The 22808-nt window shown below is 40.7% G+C and overlaps 1 protein-coding gene across 1 annotated transcript; it reads left to right on the forward strand.

Moving 5' to 3' along the window:
- Positions 1–55: 55 nt before the first annotated feature.
- On the forward strand, positions 56–17545 carry ATP6V1G3 (ATPase H+ transporting V1 subunit G3). The gene is made up of 4 exons (XM_005423710.2): positions 56–110; positions 6312–6560; positions 13821–13921; positions 17106–17545. Exons 1-4 carry the CDS (start codon positions 56–58, stop codon positions 17277–17279), a joined length of 579 nt encoding a protein of 192 aa, XP_005423767.2. The 3' UTR covers positions 17280–17545.
- The last annotated feature ends 5263 nt before the right edge of the window (positions 17546–22808 follow it).

Consider the following 22808-nt stretch of genomic DNA (forward strand, 5'->3'; position numbering starts at 1 on the left):
GAGCGGTGCGGGAGGGTGGCCCGGGGCAGGGGAAGGCGAGGCGGGAGGCGCAGCCATGGCCCCGCATGCAGCCTTGTGGGCAGCCAGGTTCCGGACATTTTTAACCCGCCGTAGTGGTGCCTAGCTTCATAAGCTCTGCCGGTACTGGCAAGTGAAGTGTTTGAAAGAAAAGCAGAACTAATCGTGAATTCTGACCTTTTTTCAAGCCTGTAAGAGGCTCTACGTTAAATCATACAGAGATCCCCCCCTGCAGAATTACCTTCTGCAGAGGAAAACACAAGTCCCTACGAGCTACCAAGAGAATGGCAAAAAAATGAAGGAAAAAAAAAGTGTTTGCACTGCACGAAGGCTTGACAATAAAAATTCTTCCCCCTCTAAAATGAGGAACTGCCTGAGACAAGACTCACTACTCTCACAGCCACATGACAAGCAAGAGAAACAAGGAACAGAAATACCAGAGACGTGATGTAAAGTGGTGGATAGGCTAAAATTAGTTAATGTTCTGATTTCTTTTAAAAAGGGAGGATAAGTTCTATTTTTATTTTTTTTAATTACACCAAAAATCCTAGAGGTCACTGGAAAGTGGCAGAGCAGAGGTTTTTAAATCTCTATACACGCGTGTACTAACACAAATACATGTACACGTAAGTGTTTAGGAGCACTAATTAAAAATTGATTGTACAAAGTAAGGAGAAAAACACCCAATTCACCTTCAGAATTGTATCAGAATAACATCAAGAAAATTTAAAGACTACCTTAGCTGAAGCAACTTCTACTGTAGTCTTAAGGGAAAGGTTGCCATTATTTCTCATTCTTCCACCCCATCTTTTCTAACTCTTACCTTTCCAAATAAAGCTTTTCTTCTTCCTATTGAGGTATTAATACTTTCACTACAAGAAAGGAAATTCTTACTCCTTTTTCTCACTTTTAGTTTAAGCTGGTGTTGCTCAGAGCTGGAATGAAATACAATGAAAAGACTGAGTAGAAAATTAAGGTATTGTTACAAGTTAGAAAACTGATTAAACCACCTTAAGCTATACACAAAGCAGCAGCACTTAGATACAATGCAGAGGACCACAGGTTCAGCTCCTCTGGCTGCAAAGTTGAACTATTTTCTTTGTTGTATCTTTCTTGATCTTGTCAAGTCTAAATTGAGACAGAGCTGAACTTTTCTGATATAGTACACTCAGTTTTCTTCAAGTGAATGTTGAGCTGTGAAAGGATATGAGTTGTTGTTAGCCTACACAGTTTAAAATATACTTACATGGCTCCCCACTTCCCCTCCCTGCCTGCCTGGGTGCACAAATACACTGATGACGTTACAAACTTCTTTTGGGAAAGGCAGCAATGTGAAGAATCATAGAGAGGATGTAATAAGGGAGGAGGCACTGTCATAGTGCAGAAGACTGGAAAGAAGACAGCAAATAGTTGCACTGGGGAAAGAAAAAAAAAAAAAAACAACTCCTTGAAATGAAGCCGTGTGCTGGGGCTGGCAGTGATGGAGTTAATTGCTGCATCACAACCTGCACCTTGCCAGCCTGCAACTCAAATGGTGCTGATAGCACACCAGTGTTGGAGGTGTTGCTCAACAGGGCTTGCAGGGCGTCAAGGCTTTCTCTGCTCCTCAGCTCTGTGCCCCACGGGGCTGGCAGGAGGCTGGGAGCAGGCACAGCCAGGACAGCAGCACGGGCTGACCAAAGGGGTGCTGCGTGTCACATACTGCCAGCTCAGCCACAGGACTGGGGTTTGGCCCCGCCTCAGTACTCCCTCTTTGGAGGCTGACTAGGCACTGCTCTGCTTGTGGGAGGTCAGAAGTGACTTCTTTTTTGGTCAGTTTGTGTCCTCCTACCCTTTCCCCCTCATTTTAAAACTGCTTTTATACTGTGACGCACACATTTTCTCACCGTTGCTCTTGTGATTCTCTCCTCCATGCCACTGTGGGGGAGTATGTGATCTGCTGGCTGGGGATTTGCTGGCTGAGGTGATCACACCATAAACTGAGAATAGGAAATAACCACAACCATAATGACAGTGAAATTATAAATTAACCTGGAAGTTACAGACACAGAAACTATGGCTTTTTTATTGCTGCAGTTTCTTTGGCACTTTTTTAAAATTAATATTTGCTCTACCTAAATTTTCACATGGGTAGTGAGAGTTATTAAAAAGGACACTTTCTTTATTCTTTTCTCCTGAATATTGAAGAGATTTTTAGGAAAATTAATTAAATATACAGCTCACACTGGCTATCTCTGAATGTGAAACCTCCTATAGCTGCAAAAAAAAAAATTACTTCCATTAAGACAGGCCAAATTTAGGAAAAAATATGAGCTGGTCTAAAGTATGTGTTCAAAATAGGGTCATCAGAGTGCTACACCAGCTGAAGCTGGGGCTGTGTTGCAGACTTGGCCAGCAGTCAATAAGCTCACCCAGAGAGCGTGGCAGCAAGCTGCCTCTAGCAATATTTTAATATTTATTCATCTTTACATACCTTTTTGTTCCCATATTTTTCAGGCTGATGGGTGAAATTCAGGCTGCTGAAGTCAGCTGTGGTGATGTCATCAGAGTGAAACTGTCAGTGTCAGAAAATGGCTGCAGCAAGAATCATAGCTTGCAGACATAATTAAAACTTCAGTACAAAGTTCATAACTTTTTCTTCTAATGTAAGCAAATAGGGGTTTTGAATTCAGAGAGAAAAGGCCAGGATTTTCAGATATGTGTGATGGTTTTCACTGCATACCCACCAATTTGTGTACAAAGACCTTTTGCTATTGATGCTAACAGGAGCCCATCTATCTTTCTCAGCATGACAGATCCTACTGCATCAGAAGGTGCTCCATTTTCAGGAGGAAGAGTCCCCACCGTGCTGCAGAAGCCATGCAGGTGTGCACCCTGCTTTTCCTCACTTAGGCCTTTCTAGAGCACTGAAACAAAAGGCACTCAGACCCATAAAAGCATCCAAGGCAGCTGCGCTGCCTGACACTCTGCTGATCTGAAGGCTTTATCAGTGAATCAACATCTGCAGCCTGAGCAGAGTGTGCTACTTAGCAGTCATAGCGGCTCATTTGGAAAGAATTCGGTTCCTAATTATAAAAATTGAGATTTCAAAAGTGTTTGCCTTGGGAAGTACAGCCACAGAGACAGTGCATGGGAGACCTTCAAGTTCAACACGTTTCAGTGGAAACTCTGCCTGCTGCCCTCCTACATACAGGAGAGTCTGTGCACACTTAAACCACAATAAAAGGATGCCACAGCACTACCTTTGCTGCTCAATAGTAGGTGGATTGAGAAGGTGGTAAACTCGTGCTAGATAAGGCTCAATCTGTGTTACAGCAAGCAGATTTTTTCCAAATAATCTGAATTACCTGGGGTGAATTCAGCCACTGGCCCTGGCCTTCCCACTGCAGAGATAAAATAGCAGCTGCACAGCCTACATCTAAACTCTAAATGCCTGATTTAGAGTATTTCTGCTGTTCAAGCTGTGGGTCAGCAGGGAGAGCTCAGCAGGGTCTCTCATCCCTTGTAACACTCTTCAAGAGCTCTTGTTCTACAGCTTTGCTTTGAAGGAGTAAGAATGCCAGAACTAAGCCCATTTTTCCCTTTCTGTCTGTTGGGATAACCAGAAAAGGCTCAGGAAATTCTGGAGGCCAAGATAGATAGACAAAATGCTACGAAGAAAAAAGATACTTCAAAAAAAGCCAAAACTCCTTTCTCTGCCCTCTCTCACTTTGGTAACACCTCTCCTGCCCCCATCACCAGTCACCACATCAGCTTCTCTTTTCTAATTAAATGAGTCTGGAGCTGACTTGGAAAGAAAGCCAGCAACTATAACACAGAGAAGTTTCTTACTGGTTTGTGTGATGAAGTAGGAGCCTGTTTGGCCAGTCCATGGCTTAACCTACTTTATTTTAATGAATTATCCATGAGGTGGGATACATAGAGGTGCCATGTCAGCATAGTCTGAGGTCATCGTCAACATCATCAGACAAGCTTTCAAATTAGCTCCAAGTGGCAGTACTTCGTGTGGAGTCTAACAAAATGTGTATGAGCACCAGCCAAAATAAATTATCATCTTCTCCCCTGCAGATGTGTGCCAGTACCTGCCTGATACCATGAGGGCCAGCATGGCATGCCACCCCACTGTATGGAAACCAGCCACAAGGAAAATTATAAACTGAGACCTTTTTTAAATTCAGAAAAATATTAAAAGTGTGAACTGTGACATGTGCAGCTCAAATGATCTGCCTAAGGAATATATTAATTTTTTTACAATGGAAGAACTTTATAGTCTCTTGAAGATTGTATCTTTTTTCCTTAAAAATTCACCATATAATTTTCTGTGAAATATTAATTAATAGATTGTAAATGTCAAAATTCAGATCATTAGTGATGCCCAAATACTATAATTATTGAGAACTGCTCTGAAAATTCAAAGGGTCTCACCCATAATGCTTTCAGCCAAGTCCAGAAACTGTAGCAGTTTAATTTGCCAGTAGTTTTGCAACATTTCTCACAGTAAATCCCAAGTGAGATTTGCTTGACGAGACCCTTTGCCTGGAAAGGGATTTACTTTTGATGTCTGAGACAAGCCTGACATTTCCACTTCCTATTTAATTTTTAAGTAACTTCTGCTTTAAAGTTGTGAGCTCAAGTTTCCTGCCCCAAGTAAACCAGATCTCTTCATTTTTTACTTTCATTTTCCACTTCTGCTTTTCTCTGCCAGTAATATCACTTGTAGCTGAATCGCAGCGGCAAATGGCTTCCTAACCCTACAGTTTCCACATTTTCTGCAGAATTGATCATCACTTCTTTTGTGTCTGAAAAAAATAAACTTCAAGGCTATGCATTAAAATATTCTAAAAACAGTGCCATGTCTGCTGTCCTGCAGTTAGAGTGAACCTCTGGTTTCAGTGCTGGAGATGAGCAGGCATCTCACACAGCTTCTGGATGAAGAAATAAAGTCAGTGTTTGAGAAATCAACTCAGTGTTTGGTACATTGTAAGAAAGGCGGAGCTTGAGTGAAATTGACTTTTGACTTTGCAGTAGCACAGAAACAACAGAACAGAAAACAAAACAAATTCCTTTTCCAGGTCTCAGTGCTGCAGTCGTTCAGGGCACTGCCAAAGACAATAATAGGACCAGAGGGTTCTCCTTCCATTTTCTTTCAAACCTACAGCTATTTGGCAGGGAAAAAAAAGACTTCATAGCCTACTTCATAGACTACTTCATGTAGTACACATTTCCTCATCAGGATCAAGTAACAGCCCAGCACAGCAAAGTAGCAGCATGACACAGCTGTCCTGGGAAGCCCCAGAAAACAAAAGGCCCTAGAATAAGAGCCATTAACAGAGTACCAAATTATTTTTATATAAAAGTATTTTATGTATAATATGTGCAGAAATCATATCACATGTATAAATATATAACTATGTGTACAAAATTGCAGCATGAAAAAGTTTTGGTGATCTCCAGTCCTGGTAGAGCTCTATCAAGAACCTGTAATAAATATACTTTACTCATGCTGTGAGGTATTTTTGCACAAAAAATAAGTCTATGTTAATTATGCAACATGACATGTCCCTCTCCTATGCAATGGCTGAAGTACATGTAACAGGGGGGATTTTTTGGGTTTTTTAATGAGGATTCAGAAGATGAACATGCTGCTTATTCCTGCAGTAGCTCACAAACCACTCCTCCTGTAGGGAATGGGATGTGCATTTACAGCCACGCACAGGCATTCATTTGACTGTTGTGACTTGAAAGTAAAACCTAGCCCAGCATTCATACCTTGCAACAGTCTGGATCTTAGAGCTAATCCCAGAGTTTCTCAGTCCATCTTGTCCCCACTCACCTCCATCATGGTAGATTACAAGGCAGAGCATAGCTCAATCACTAAATGCTTTTTAAACTTTAGTCCCCAATGAATTCATTCCTCTTGTATTTTTTTAAGTGAACACCCTAATAAGTAGTGTTAAGAAGTAACATTAAACAGAAGCCTACAAGCAGTTCTTGGTGTTCAACCAAAATTAATTGTTAACTGAGCTTGATTCTTCACTTTGAGGGGAAGTTTTATTTAGAGGAAATGCCAAGAAAATATTTTTTCCCTCAGTTCCTAGACAAGATTAACTGTATTCTTCTTCAGAAATAAGAGCCTAAAAAAGAAAAAAAAGAATCCCCATTAAAATACAAACTATCTGAAGTGCTCTTTTTTTTTGCCCCAATGTGTTAATCAGAGTCTTCAAGTTCTCTGTGACCCTGAGGAGGACATTCCCTTCAGCCTCACTGCTGTGTTTTTCTGACTGCCCTCCCAGGCCTGTGTGCCCAGCAGCAATCCAGGCACAGCCAGCTGGGTTGGTGCAATCTGGAAGCTTGTTGCAATAACACACAGAACAAAAAACACAAGGAAGAGCCTGGCAGCTGTATAAAACTCCCTCTGAGCTCCAGTCTCCACAGAAGTTCACCAGCCCCAGCAAGCAGCATGACCAGCCAGTCTCAGGGAATCCAGCAGCTTTTGCAGGCAGAAAAACGTGCCAAGGACAAACTGGAGGAAGCCAAAAAAAGTAAGTAGTTGGCCTGGTTTTACTGTACTTCTCAAGTGCAAGCCCTTCAGAATTACAGTAGCTCACAGAAAAAGATTATTTCATCTGAATACATGCACTAGTGCTGTGCCTTGACTGCAGCCAGGCACTTACTCAAAGCTGAACATTCAGAGTTTGCTTAAAATCCCCTGTGCTTGTGTCTACGTGCACATGTGCCTTATTACATTAAAAAATGTTTTCTTTGTTATATTCATCCTGTCAGCTGCATTTGTTCTTCCTTTATCTCAATGTTGTTAATGCCATTACTGCCTTGCTATTTAAATTAAAATCTTACATGCCTTAGGCTGCCAGCTCTGAAGTACTAGACTCCAAACTCTTACTTTTCTTAATAGGTTTTGCTAAGATTTTTTAGTCTTCCTCTTTACTTGCAAAATCCAGTAACTTGTCTCCTAATTGAAGCTGGGCTTCAAAAATTTTATGAAAACTAAGGGGAGACTTCAGCACCCTGATAGTAATCAAAGTCACAGTAAAACCATGAGCACTCTCAGTACTGTAATAGAGCATTCACAGAAGTTTTATTACATGGTACAAGCAGTTATTCTCCTGAGTGCAGGTACAACCACATGAGTCATTGACCTGCACTAGCACTGAAACATTAATACTGTTTTTTGGCGTGATCTTGCTTCAGAAACCAGCAGCAGCATGCAAAGAAAATGGATGACAATGATGTCATGTGGAGCAAGAGTACAATTAAAGGAATATTGTTTTCCAGGGAGGAATGGAAGCTAAACAGAATAAATTTGTGTAGTTTCCATATCCCTTCTCCATATGAATCAGCATTGTTGCATGCTCATTAATCTTTAGTGTGATGTATCAATTAGTACAGCAGCACACAAAAATAAATAGAAAGGCAAGTCCCCTCCCTAAGTACCCAGGCACAGACTGCGCCTTGCAGACACAGTAGAGATTAAAGCAAATCCTCCCACCTTCATAAAACAGTACTCTCAGGCAGAAACCTGAAGGCAAGGGACAGTTAAGTAGTGTTTTGACCTCTTACACAGCCAAACTAGGAGCTCTGGGAGGGATGGTTTTTCCCTTCTCATGGAGGGCAAAGGAAACACACTGCCCCTCAAAGGAAGAGAGCACACTACCTGGAAAGGCACAGCCTCAGTGGGAAGAGAAGGAGTTTGGCCTGAACACAGACTGCAGAATCAGGCCTTAGCTTGAAGTGGATTACTTTTGGGTTTGGCGGGTTTTTTTTGTTGCTTTAATTTCATTTGTGTTTGTTTTTAAAACCAGAAGAGTCACTTTAGCTTTTTCTATAACAGTCAGTTAAAAAGGGAGCTTCATAAATTAAGGAACTCCAAAAATGAAAAGAGTAATTATAACATAAAATTGATGACCAAAGATGAATGTCTTGCAGAATCCAGACAGTTATGGATGCTTTTACTCTGCTCTGCAAAAGACACACTCCCTTGTCACCACCTCAGCCTCACTTGGAGTGCTTGTGATAAGAACAGGATTTCTTACAGATAAAGTATCTTCAGACCCCTCTGAGTCAGAAACTTGAATTAAACCACTACCAGTGTTTACCTCAACACTAACACACCAGTAGGAGTTATTAACCAGCTACAGAAAAACAGCTATTAAGAATTTTGCTATCAGTAAAATTATTCAGAGTAAAAATATATAATCACTATGGCTTTCTTTTCTATTACTTTTAAGATCACAATTTTTTGCATTTATAAAAATTATTAAGCAAAATTAACATTTGAATACACAAATTTAAACATAAGAAAACAACCCAGTGACTGTGAGGGAGCAACAGGCTGCCCAGAGCTGGGGAACCTCCATTCTCAGAGACATTCAAAACCCACTGGATATGGTCCCAGTCAAGCTACCCTTGCTTCCATCAGGGAGTGTATCCTATAGACTCCTTCCAGCCTCAGCACTTCAGTGTGATTCCATGAAAAACCTCAAGAATTTCCAAAATTAGCACATCAAGGGCAAACAGTTTAAATAAATCCACCCTGGATTTTGTTCTAAACCAAGCATTGTAGGTAATCTACCAGTATAATTCTACCTAGACAACCATGACATTCAACAGTACAAGTAGTTTTCAGAGAAGCTAAAAAGCAAAATTAAAATGCCCGTGTTGTTCCTAATTTAAGTATTTTTCATAGCACTGTCACTACACCACCTTAGATAACTATGCCAGCATAAGGTAAATACTGTGGGACAAGGGCAGAAGGAATTCTTTTAGAGGCAAGTTTGGCTATTCTAAGTTGGGGTTACTTCAGCAGTCTCTTCCCCACATTGATTCTGCATTTAGATCAAAACAAAGGATTGCAGAGTTTGAGCATAAAAGCTAAGCTGAAAGGCAGCACATGAAATGCAACAGATCTGTGCAGTGCAGTTGGCTGACCTGTGCACACACAGCTGGGTGGAACAAGGAGGGAGGTGCTGCCTCACCCCAGAGTGGGCAGCTCAGATCCACCTGGCTCCAGCTGGGACCAGCAGCTGCTGCTCAGGGCCTGCTCTGCAGCTCTGGGCTGCCAGGGGAAGCACTGAGCCCTCCCAGCCCTGTGACCTCCTCTGTCACCCCAAGCAGGCATTGCACAACAGCACTGCACCATGGGTCTGGCTGCTGTGCTGGCACTGGGACAGCAGCTGGCAGCTTCTGCCTGGGACACACCAGGAACAGGCACTCGCAAGGAAATGGGACTAGCAAAACTACCCTGATGCAAAGCCTTCCGTGTTTACTGTTGATACTCACATACCCAATCCAAATGTAGTGTGAACACACATAATATTGTATATAAACAGTTAATGGGCCTAGGTTTTGCTGACATATGTGCAGTTGTTAGTAATGCAAAAGCCACTTGAAGTAACTGAAAAGATTAGCAAATAAAATTATATTGATACACACAAAACAAAACAAAAATATAATGCTAAAGCTCCTCTACACATGCTTTTTCTTACTCCTTGCTCAATACCCTTTTTCCTGGCATGATATCATTAGCTGATAACATTTATACATGAAAAATTATTAATATTTTAAATAATTAATTCAATGAACACATGCAAGGCTGAAATTATTAGATTGATTAAACACAAGCCAAACCAGTCTGCAATCCTTTGACCATTTGAACATGGTTCTGCTTTATGTATCATTTTTACTTTAAGCACAATTTGGATCCCAGAAATAACTGAGCATTGTCAGTGCCAAGACATCAATTCCTGAAAATCCTTTTGGGTAAAACAAGGGAAACAAATGTGTCATGAACACTGGGCTTAGCAAAACTCGTTCTCCTATAGATATTTATATATTCCCTTGAATTTCTCATGCCTAATAAAAAGAAAACTCAGATGAAAGATTATAGAAAATCAAATTAAAACCAAATGTTAATCAAAATAAGATATTGTAAACAGAATTATATCCATGGCACTCTCTTGGACAATATCCAAGACATATTTTATCTACTGAGAAAGCTATACATAATGCTCAGCTGCCTCTATTCTATTTTATTAAAAGTACAAAATCGTTTTCTCACAATGCACATCTCCAAATCCCATTTTCCAGACAATTTAGCAAAGACAACTGAAATGGTTCTATTTTAAGAAAATATGGTTAATTTTTGGCAGCTTCTTCAAATGACTTGATTTCTATGCAGAAATTCAGCTAGGAGCCTAGATGATATGTTTGAAAACAAAACTCCAATTTTAGCATTGAAGTTTTTGGAAAGTAAGATAACTTAGTGTTTGAACAAATTAGAATGCAACATTTTTGCCTCCTACTGTCTTTCTTACAAGATCTAAAAAACTCCAACAACCTAGAAGACACCAGTTCTTGTGGATCTAACCAGAGCAAAGTGTTTAATGAACATCACACAAATACCTAGAAAGAAGAATACAGCCTTTCTCTATGCTAATTACACCTTGCCATGTTAGGCAAGAAAATCCAATACAGTGCTGACTGGTCACAGCAAGTTTTTTAAAATTTGGCCAATTTAATACCATGCCTAAAATTTTATAGGCTGTGGACAAGGCAACCAGGCACAGCACAGCTGCTTTGCTGCTCCCCATCTTCAAGGATGGAAGGAGGGACAGAGCAGCAATCCTGGCCCCCACAGCATGACCTTTGTGGCAAAAATCTCTTCAAATTTGGGGCTTTCTGTACCTCACCTCTGTGATCCTGAGGAAATGTCATAGTGCCAGGCTGGTTTGCCCATCCTCCAGCACTTCTTGCCCTCTTTTTCCATGATTTTGGCTGAATTTCAGTGCTCCACCACCCTTCAGTGTGTAAGGGTTGATGTCAGCTTGGCTGTGCTCTGCAGAAAGCCAGCCTGGCAGATCAGTAAGGCTTTGAAAAGGGAGTCCTGTACTGCACAGCTACAGTAGCAGACAAGTGGTTAACAACAGACTGATTAATTAATTTTGGTTTGTCCCTAGTGGAACAGCAGGTTAAGCTCTAGTTTCTGCTTAACTTAATCAGGTGCAGCATATGCACCATCGCATATGTTGGCAGTTGCCGATTCTGTCCACAACGTTGTTGGACTAGCAGTAATTTACTCACAGCTTTTCCACTTAATTAAATAGGAAGCAGCAGGTTCCTGCTGTGCCAATCCTAAAGGCATCATGGAAAATGAAATGGCTGCCACCCTCCAGTGACACCCTATGTATTGTGCCTACTCCAGAGCACTGTCAAGAGCTGACACGTATGTATATATATACTCTTTGGTTCACTGTCTACATTGTCAGAGGCAACTGAACTCGTTTTAATCTCTCTCCATTTTCTGCATTTTAAATGGATATATTTATCTATCTGGTGGCCAAATATGCAACATATTTACTACAGATGGCCCCCCAGATGGAATTTGAAATTAAAATCCCACTGATTCTGAAATAATTTAATTTGCTATAGATATCCAGTTCCTCAGCTGGTGAAATTGGCAAAGCTTCATCGTAGTCCCCCTGACTGCCAGCTCCAGAGAATCACCCCCCAGCTCAACTCCTACAGAGTGGAAACTCTACAAAAGGCTGATCAGCTCCAAATTTGTAGAGGAGAATAAGGGAAACTTCAAAATACAGACTTGAACCTGGTTCCAAATTTTGTAGTCCAGACTTATGTCAGGCTCTTACACAGATCTGTCTGTTCACTCATCCTGGTCCCAACACTTCATACAGTGAGTGGCAGAAGCTGGGGTAAATCAGCCTTTTTCAAAGAAATACAAATGGTGGAAAAGTACCCACTAGGTTGAAAACAACCTCTTTATACATAAGTACAGTGGCTCAATGGGAGAAGGACTCTGAGAAATATAATTTCCCCCACATGAGAGCCCTGCACTGATGGACTGGGAGTCAATAAAGCTATCTGGCTCCTCAGCAGGCTGCTCTTTCCTGTAGAAAGCCTGTGTACATGCCACCCCCAAGGTTCCACAATAAGCCAACAGTCCAGGAATCAAGACTTAAAAGGTAACTCCCATGTTGTGCATCTCTCTGCTTCTACTCACCCATCTGCAGATAATTATTTTGAAAGGAGCAATTAGCTGGAGAAGTAATTTCCTGGTGAATCAGGTATTTTACCCAGGCTTTCGCTGAATCTCAGATGTATTAAAACAGTCTTCCTCCCAAGCTTCAGCTTCCTCATTATGCCATGCTCAGTGGGAGCAAGTTGCTATATGACACACCTGATAAGGCTTGAGAAGCCCAGCTCACATGTAACCAAACCAGTGTAACAGCCTGGAGAAAGAAAATGAGAAATATTTATGTTCATCTTCCTAGTCTAGACAGAGAATGTTTCCTAGGATTTCAGGAAAGGAGGAAAGGTATCTTTTGTCTTCTGTGCTTGAATTAAGAGCTTAAAACAAAAAAAAAGGTGGGGGGGGTGGTACTTATTGCTCAGTGGTGTTAAATAGGTTGTTGCCAAAACTAAATAAATCAGTGTGCCACAAGAGATCAAGATGGCTCTTTCAACTGCCTAGGCCACCACTCTCACATTCTAGTGATATCCTAATTTAAGCAACTAAGCAGTTTTTCAGCCACTGAAGATATTTCTCCGGTTAAGGGAGCAACCTTATTCCCCCTGCTCCTAAAATTCTAGCTGTACAGCAGAAAGAGACCCCAAAAATCAGCACCAGCCCAGGTATCAAGTATAGCATACCAACATTCCATGCAAGAGGTGTACACTTAGAAAATTACTGTTTCCTCACAAGGTAGTGTAGCAGAATCCTGAGGAGCTCCATGCAACTTTACTGACTTTAAAAATGACAGAGAAGCCCAGAGGAGTTTTATGACAAGCTTGCCAGCTCCTTCATGTAGAACCTTAAACATCACATTTCCATCAAACCATTTACTCTTGTTCTTTACATGACAACCCTACTAGATCCAGGAAGGACCTTATGTCCAGTCCTGCAATGACTTACATGCTCTTGATTTGACAAGCCCATAGTGTTTTACCTAAAACAAACTATTCACAGCAAACAAAATTAGGTATGCAAGCAAGCCCGGTGAGAAGGAAGACTTTAGTTTTCACTACACCCTGAAATGTCACCTTACAGATCACCACCTTGTTTAAAATGAAAAGAAAAAAAAATTTAATCTCTTTCATGGTTTCTGTGCGCTGGCAAAGAATTGACCTCCTTCTCTTAGTCACCCACCTCTGCATTTACAAAGGTTAGTAGAAGAGGGTAGAGGAAGAAAGGACAAAGCTTGAAAGTTGCAACTCAGTTTGGTAGTGGTTAAGACATCTTGCATTGTTTTGGATATCTGCCAGCTCTAAGCAGAATCCAGTTGGTGTGGGATGAAGGGATTCTGGCAACCAATCAATACAGGAAATCTTACAGAATAACGTCTTTTCCCATCCGTGACAACTAAAATCTGTTATCTGGCTGCTACTATTGCTGATGAAGAAAAGATAGATATTTATTTAAACACCAAGCTGTGATTAGAAAAAAATGCATTTGTGTTGCAGGAAGATGTCTACTTGCAGAAGGACTTCTGTTGTCAGCAAACCAAGAAGCTCTTCACTTGATGTGTGCTTCTGCACAAGAAGTTAGTCTCAGAAGAAGGGTACTTGCATGACTGGCTAGCAGTCAAAAAGTATTCTAAATAAATCACTTTGTCTCTTTTGACCATTCTTGTGCAAATAAATCCAATGGACAAGACTTTCAGCTAAGTCAGTGTTCTACTATGGCAGCTAAAATATCTCTGGTTTGGAGAGATTCATCGTTGGGGATACGGGGAAGGTATGAAATAAATGCCTCTTTCTTGCCCCTCTAGGAAAGGGTAAAAGGCTGAAGCAGGCTAAGGAAGAAGCCACAGCTGAGATAGACCACTACAGACTACAGAGGGAGAAGGAATTTAGAAACAAGGAAACAAACGTAAGTAAGAAACCTGTGTGTATTCTTTTGTCTTACCAAACTGTTCAATGGTAAACCAAATTTCTTCCAAGAGTATTGCCTGGAGACTCCTGCAAACCAGTGGGGTCATACTGATCAAACACAAGGGTGTCATCTACAGTGTCTATATGCTTCATTTGGACTTTTTCACAGGCTTTGAATGCATTTGTAGAAGAAATTGTGGACATTCACCACTAAAATGGTCCAGATTCCATATTTGATTCATGTTTATGCTTTGAAGATGTATGTCCCTTAAGGAAAAATAATTTTGGGTCCTTTTTCTATAACCTCAGACAGACCTAGTTCCTGTCCTGAAACTGGAGGATTCAGTAACGTGGCTGTGTCAGTAAAAACAAAAGTTTAAAATGTTTCTTTCCATTTCTGTTCCACTTCAGCTGTCTCTTTTCATTACATTTAAGACCGCATCCCTTGTCAACTGAAGTCACCAAAACTTTGGAGTTTTTCACTGTTTCTATAGTAAAAGTGGTCCGACTTGATATTTTCCTATCTGAATAAAGCCATTTTATACATTTATGGCATCTTGCATTTTTCTCTAGTATTTCCATGAAATTCACAAACCATTCTCTTTTCACCAGGTGACCTTCCTCCTACATTCTTGGGTTTGTTTTTTCCCCCAGGTTGTAACGTGCAAAGATAAGGAAGGTTTTGTGCAAAAGCGGACACAAAAAGAAAAAAAAAGCCAAAGAGATCAAACAAAATCTATTTTACCAACCTGTTATTTCAGTCACACTTCACATAAAACATTTTCCAGCAGGGATCACAACCCTTAGGAACATCTATACAAACAAAGTGTTGGTATCATACCCTGCCAACCCCCAGACACAGTGTCACACAGGCAAGCCAGGTAGAAATGTCTTAGGTGTACAGTTTCTGTTGTTTACTGACACCAAAATAAAGTATAAATACCTCTAACATTTGTTCACCTTTTCAGTCAAGCCAGAGTTCTTGTTCTAGGTCTTGATAGCAGAAGAATAAAGATGTTGCTTTTTTGTGAACTCCACTTTTTCACCACAACCAAATTAAAGCTGCAGGGAAAGACCACTGTCGATGGAAGGTTTCACACGAGCAGGACAGAGCACACATTGCTCCTCAAATGACAGCATGTTGTACAAGATCCTTGCAGTCCTCCTCCACGTTCCCTGACCCCATTATGTCACACATTCACCTACCCAGGCAAATGCCATCATTATTAACCTGTGTCTGGAGGCAGTCAGGAGCTCCAGTGCAGGGGCAGCTCTGATGCCCGGTTCAGTTTACTTTCTTGGGTATTTGGACACAAGGATTTTTAATTCTCCGTCACAGTCTCCTCTAATGCCATTCTTCCTCGTACTTTGTGTCACTTGTATCCAAACAGAAGCAAATTTTCTCATACTATGAGAGGCTTTATATCCATCCATAATTAAGAACAACAACAGAAAAATAAATATTGAGGATAGAATGACAATACGCAAGATCTTTTTCAAAACATGCAAAGTTTTTTGCCTGGATATCAAACAGTTTTGCTTTTTCACTCATTGAGGTCACCTAACTCTAGAGATGTGCAGCCTAGTTCTGAATTTTCTTGTGGCTTCTGAGCCAATGTAATATTTTAGCAGCTTTGAAATGACACTAGCATAAAACATGTATGGGAAAAAAAAGGGAAAAACTTTCAAGGTCAGCAAAAATCATAAACTAAGCAGAGCATTGCCTGCATTCTGAGAGAAAAATGTCCCCAAATTCAGAAGCTGAAGAAGAGAGGAAAAACACATAGAAGTGTAAAAGTTTACTATCTCAAATGACAACATTAGCGTGAGCCGAGAAAGTGGGTCTGCAGAGGTTCTTCTTAAAATTATAATACTTTTCTTGAGACTTTTCAAAAGTATTTAGTGGCTGGATAACATGCAACCATCTGGGATCTCTAGAAAGTTACTTTCCCCAGTGGAAAAATTCAGTTCCATAAATCTGGTCTAGGCTGTACAACCTTTCCCACACACAACCCTTGCAACATGTCTAAAAGTTATAATAAAATGTCAGCTAAAAATAGTTATTATAGAAAACTATAATCCTTTCCCAATACTTATTATTATGTCTACAACCTACATTTGTTCCAAACTGAAAAATGGTTTACGTGTGGATTATGGACAAATGTCTTACTACGTTGCCAGGTACTGATAGACAGAACAGGGAAGGTGGCCTGTGCAAAAGATCCTTTTCTTTCTTTTAAGGGCTAAGTTGGGCTGAAACCACATGGAAAACAGAGTTAATGACCCCTCCCTTGTTTCTGGTTGTGCTCTAGGTACCCCACTAATATACCACAGGTTAGCTCCACCTGCTAGTCCACCCCAGAGAACCGTGGCAGAAACAAGAACAATATGTTACTTATTCCTTTCTTACTCTGCCAGCATGCAGAAATGTCTTCTTCTCTCCACATGGAATTCTTTAGCTGGAAATCAGTTTCTCTGCTGGTATCTGAAGGACTTTTCCATAAGGGAAGAATTCAAGGGATGTTGGGGCAGTGGGGGAGGAGGGAGCAGTCACAGATTTGGAACGTGTGCATCTGTTTATAACATAACCTTGCTAAAATGTTCAGTGAGTCCAGAGTCAATTAAATTCTAAGCGAATGTCCTGATATTAACTGTGCCAGAAGCTGTCTGGTATTTCGCCAGATAAGAAAATGTAACATTAAGACCTTGTCTGAGGCCTGTTGAGGGTTATACATCACTAACTGCTGAAGAGTACTTTCAAGTACTCTGAAACTGTAATTATGCATTTTCAGGAAGGCTTTTCCATGTTTGGTCCTTAGCTGCACTCACAGGCACTCTCAGTGAGGCCAAACGAAGGCACACAGTGATAGAACTTAGTTGCCTAGTCATTAAAATAGAAAACAAATTAAAATGAGCCATATAAAAGACAAAACATGCACAATGTTTTTCCCACAGCAAGCTGGGAAACTTTCATTACATAGGGAGATTCCCATTGCTAATGAGCACATGAAAGTTGCCTTTAATCCTGTTTTTATGCCTGCAGTTGAACCCAGATCAAACCCTCACTGTTCAGAAGCACTATGATGTGTTTGTGTTATGCTTGTGCTACATGATGAAGAAAAGTACAATAAACATGGTTATATATAACCTCTCATTTTGCTCAGAGGTCTTCTGCTTTTCAGGTAATGGGCTCCCAAGGTAACCTCTCTGCCAAAATAGAAGAGCAAACAACAGAAGCCATCCGAAACCTCACAAGCAGCTACCACAGGAACATGGAGAGCATGGTGAAAAAGCTCTTGAGCACAATATTTGACATCAGCCCTGAAATTCACCCAAACTTCAGACCTGCAGTTTAAGATTCATTGATGTGCTGTGTTTGCAAAGCAAAGTAGCCTTCTTTCTTGATAAGCATAAATACTTCCTCATGTATTGTTTCTGTATGTGTGAGAAAAAAAGAGCACTGAAGCCAAAAGCACACAATTTCACACAGGCTTTTGATGTGACAGGAATTATACAGGGTTTCACAAGCATTTGTTGGAATATTGTTTCCTGTGGCTAAGCCCCTGTCATTTAGGCAGGGACAAGTCAACAACAGCAAAATAAATGATTATTTGACACCAGCAGGTTTTCAGTGGGAGTCTTTGTTCCTTTTGTCTTATGAAATGTTCTGTACTTGGATATTATGTTGCATAAAGTCTGTTTATCCTAATCTTTACTGCACTTCAAGTCACATGAAATAGAATATCACAAGAAACAAAAATGGAACATTTCTGGTTTTTTGTGACACATGGAGTGGTCAGGTTATGGACCATACAGGAACATTTGATTTTGGTCAAAAATAATAGGTCAAAGCATTTTCAATTTTTCTATGCTAGCTTAAAGCAAAATGTAGTTAACTTGTACAAAACTCTGCTTAAATCCATACTTAAATTATTATACTAAAATTTAACTACACCACAAACTTTATATAGCTTTGTTAAGTCTGAAAAATGAGAACAGGCATAATCATTATTTACAAAATTGCTATGGTGCAAGGGGCAGGCTAGCACATATATTAATTCCATACAGTTACCCTGAAAGCATAGGAACCCAAGGGCTCAAACTCTACACCAGTTATGCTAAATCCTGAATCCACAGGTTGTCCACCAGAAATCACATCAGCTACACCTCATTTCTGTTACCCTAAGTGACCCTGGGTAATACTTCTCTGTGCAGGAGCACAGATTTCCCTTGGAATAAATTCTACTGAAGTTGTGAAAATACAATATGATCTGTGCTCTCAAGGTGAAGCCCATTCAGTCTGATGGGAGGCTGATGGGAGGCACTGATGAAGTGGGGGTCTGACACACACCTGCACTGTGAACTCCTTTAATGCCTTGTCTCCACTACAAAATTACACCAAATTAGAAGCTTGAGAAATGGCAATGACTAGCAAACAGTAGCCATGATTTTCAGTCCACACAGAGACAGACAAATCATTTCCATTTCACAGCAGCTAGTCATAGGCAATCTCCTGTTCCAGCAAGGTTTACACAGTTGACGTGCTGTCATGTGTAAAATGACCGTAAAGCTGTAGTCAACCTAATGTCAGCAAACACGAGTCCTCAAGGCTGTGCCTGGATACCACATAATCTCCAAGCCCTGATTGTTACAGTCTCCTGTGCTTGATTATATTCTCTGGGGACCCAAGGATGCTGAGGAATGGGAAAGAAACCAGAAATCCTATCGATACCAGCTGAATGGCTCATTTATTTAGGAGGGCTTTGAATCACTGTGTGATAGGTTTTGATTTACTGAGAGGATGAAGGCACTCCAGTGCCAGCCCATGTGCAGGACCCAATGCAGGCACCTTCCTGCACAGCTGGGGACATTCAGAGCTGTCTCACAGCCCCGGGGCACATACCTACAGCCCCAGTGCAGTGCTCAGCTGTGAAACACAGATCTGTGAGCCGAAAGAGTCCCCAAGGTGGACACTAACACCTCACAGGGTCTCACTGCAATGCTCAGACTGCTCCGTTCCCTCTGGGCTACGTCAGCACCCTTGCCTCCAGCTATCACTTCTAAACATACAGAAATGTTGCAGGTTCAGCTGCAGAACTGAAGCAATGGGGCTCCCATTGGCAGCTGCATGGGATAAAATACCCCCACCCCACTATGGTGAGAGCAGCAACCCAAGTTACATGAAATAAAGGTTTGTCTTCCTTGTTACTTTGCTTCTTTTGATGACAATCCCTCTCTCCCTCATTCTTGCCAAAATCTGTCTTCTCTCACCAAGTGCTCCTCTTGCAAAGCCTTCAAGGCTGTCTGTACCCTTCTGATCCTAATGGCCAGGGACACATCTCTTATTTAAATATCCTCTTTCCTGCAGTCACAGCCATGACCTGCCTGTATTCTTGTTATCACCTGCATACCTGAGGTACACACTTAGGTTATGAAACTTTTTTGAACATGATTATGATTAATTTGATAAGATTAGGTCTTTGATCTCGAGATACAAATCTGAGAGCATTTACTCTCCTCTACATTCAGTCCTACTTCTGGCCATAAAAAAAGATTGGTCATACCATCACTTTTAGATGTACAGAGGTAAGGGTCAAACTAGACTTCATATAATTTGGCAAGATTATATTCAATGAAGAGCGTAAATTACCAGCTGCAGTAAGGGAATATTGGGGTGCCAAGAAAGCACATGCTGAGTTTTTAAGGGCACAAAATACCTTGTATGTGACCGTTACATACTCATGATAATGGCAAATAATTTTTCCATGCAAAAGGAAAAAAAGGACAAATAATTTCTTTCTTTTTTTTTTTAATGCATAATAGAAAGGTAAAAATGGTTACTCTGAATTAGCAGTCACCTCTCAGGGATGATTACAAATGCCCTTTCATCTCCTGGGGATATTCCCAGACCCCCAGGAGCCCCCACAGTCCTCACAGTGCCCTGACACTGTATTACCTAGGACGCACCAATGCAGTTGCCAAATAAAATGGCACTATCCTACATGTCACAACAAAAACAGATTTTAAGACACAGAAAGCCACACACAGATAGCACTTACATAAACCTCCCTCTTTTGTTTTATAATCACCACTGAAATCAACTGCAAAACTCCCACAGTGTGACATATTAGGACTGAAACAACAAACCTGCGTTTCCTAGATTGGTCCAATTCTTCACTGGCTTACAGGACAGGGGTTAAAAAGGCTCGTTCTGTCTGGAAATGAAGACCTGTATTAATCAATAAATTCTAAATCTGCTGATTCAAGTATCTCAATTAACAACTAGGTCATAAATAACAACAACGGGTCATACCAGTGGAAAGTACAAGAACTGTTTTATACAACTCATGACATGGATTGGGCTGAATTTCTCTGGCTGTTCTCCCTCAAAATTCTCCTTTGAGTTATAATATATGAGGATGTAGTGATGTGGTTCCTATTCATGGGTGATGAGGGCAGATCTCTGAACTCATGCCAGTAAGACAGAATATCTTTCAAGTCTAAATAAAGTAAAATGAAACAGACATGAAGAGTTAATACTACACTCTGTGCTGAAGTTGTCTACTGACTTTCCCATTAATTTCTGAAGAGTTTGGAAGCCGAGGTTTGGGAAATCAGAACCAGATGTTAATCCATTACATGGATTATGATATTAACTGAAATTTTTCCATATTAAAATATACTTGGAAGTTCATGCAATCTGTAAAACATAAGTTGTTCTTGTAAATCATCATATGTAGGGTATAAGTGTGTGTGTGTGAAGTTTTAACAGAACAAAATATTTCAGTCCCTGACTTAAGATTTTGTAGCTCCAGGGCTGTGAGCAATGTTTCCCTCTAAGTTGGGACAGGATGCTCTGCTGTTTCAGAGCTCAGGAACCACCACAGGGCAGGTGACAACAGACTGCCATGACATACAGTCATGGGAGATGTGAACCTGCAGATCCATACTTTCACACACAGCCTTGCCCAGAAGCATTCTTAACTGCAGACAAAGCAGGAAAGATGTCTATGTGTAAGGATATATTGGGCATCCCTGCAGCAGGGGACAGGGTCAAACTTTGGGTACAAATTTGGGCAGGGTCAGACATCAGACTGAGTCTGGGGCTGAAATTTAAAGACCTTGTTAGGCTATTAAGCTATACCTTCCATCATTTGCAGCAGCACTGGCTGTTAGCTATACTGACAGGCAGGTAATACTGCCATCAATTAAAGACATGTGAACAGTAACAGTTCTTACAAAAGGAAGAATCAACCCTACCCCTGTGGTCCATCAACGGAAATACATTATGTTCACCTGGAACTTCTCTTAACTGGGTGCATCTTTCAACTAAGGATTTAGTTTTTTCTCAAAATAACAGCATACAGACTAATCAGATGTTGTTGAGACACAATTCTTCTTCAGCCTCAGCCACAAGTCAGGCTCACACTCTAGGATGATCTCACCAAAAGACTAACTCATGGGAATGGTACCCATGTGGTACCTCATCATCGCCTTTTCCAAACTCTGGGGCAAAGAACATGACCCTGACTGTCCAACAACCCAGTGCAGAGCCAGGTGCTATTGAAAATAAACAGAAGGGGAGCAAAGGACACGGGGCAAAGATTTTGGGGTAACAGCAGCAATTCCAGGTCTTTTCTATTCTGAAAGGCCCCCATGGCCACATGTTGATTAAGTAGGAAATTTGAGCATTATGTAAAATTACATTCTGCTTCATGTATACCACGCATATTCTTCAAAATAATTTCCTCCAGCTCCTCATTGAAATAGAGGGAATGTCTGTTCCACAATACACAAGCATCATGTATTCCTGTCAGCTTCACTGTGGCCTGTCCTTCACAGATTTGATTATTCCACATTTTATGGTACTATAAGGCTCTTATACTCTGAGTCTTCCCCAAGGAACATTAATGCTTGTTAGAAGTACATGACCCAACCAGTATTACTACAAAACACTTGGAAAATGTTACATTGGAGTACTATTAATACACCCTATTGCATTTGCACTACATGACTGCATGTGGAAAATCTGATGACTTGCAAGCTTATTAACTTACTGAGATTTCTCATTCCTTTTATGAAAGATATGCTACAACTGAACTACCTGACCCTGGGTGATTCCTGGAAGTTCCTCTGGCCCCAGATCTGATTGATTTCCAGGGACATCAGACTCCAATATGCTACCAAATTTCCATATCACTTTTGGAAATACAAGATTTTTGAGTAGAGCTGTGCTCCAAAAACAAGCTTTCCACAAAATATGCCAGGAAAATTACCTCAAAGCTTGCTATTAAATAAACCTTGCTTTAAGAAACACAGTATTTATAATTCACCTGTAACAAACCAAAGAGCATAAATATTCATATAAAACAGATCATCAATGTCAATATAACCTAATTTGTATAACCTTCTCTATGTATTTCATGTAAATATTTATTTAACAATCCTGTGGCACTGATTTATGGTAGAAAAGAGACGAGTAGATAAAAACAGATATCTAACACAAATGTAATCTAACCATGTGTGTCTTTGGCAAATAAATCCAGCATTTTGTGTCAGTGTTGTTTCCATGCAGACTTACTCACGGGAAATGAGCAATCCCATTGCTGGCAGTGGGATGACTCATACCTGTGTTTTAAATGGAATAAAGGTGAAGTGTGGAGGCAGCTCCAAGTGCAGAAGTGAGATGTAGCAGCAAGGAGAGAATGCCAGGGCATGTGGGTGCTCAGAATTGCTCCTGTCATGAATTCTGATCCACGTCTCTTCTCCAAGGGTGGCTGCCCTGCACCTCACACCAACACTGCTGTTTCTACCAGCCCATGAACACACAGACTTTCCAACCACCTGGCTCCCCAAGCATCAGGAGGATATCTTTTACCTCTTAC

Source organism: Geospiza fortis, unplaced genomic scaffold, assembly GCF_000277835.1.
Source record: "Geospiza fortis unplaced genomic scaffold, GeoFor_1.0 scaffold229, whole genome shotgun sequence".
Classification (NCBI taxonomy): domain Eukaryota; kingdom Metazoa; phylum Chordata; class Aves; order Passeriformes; family Thraupidae; genus Geospiza; species Geospiza fortis.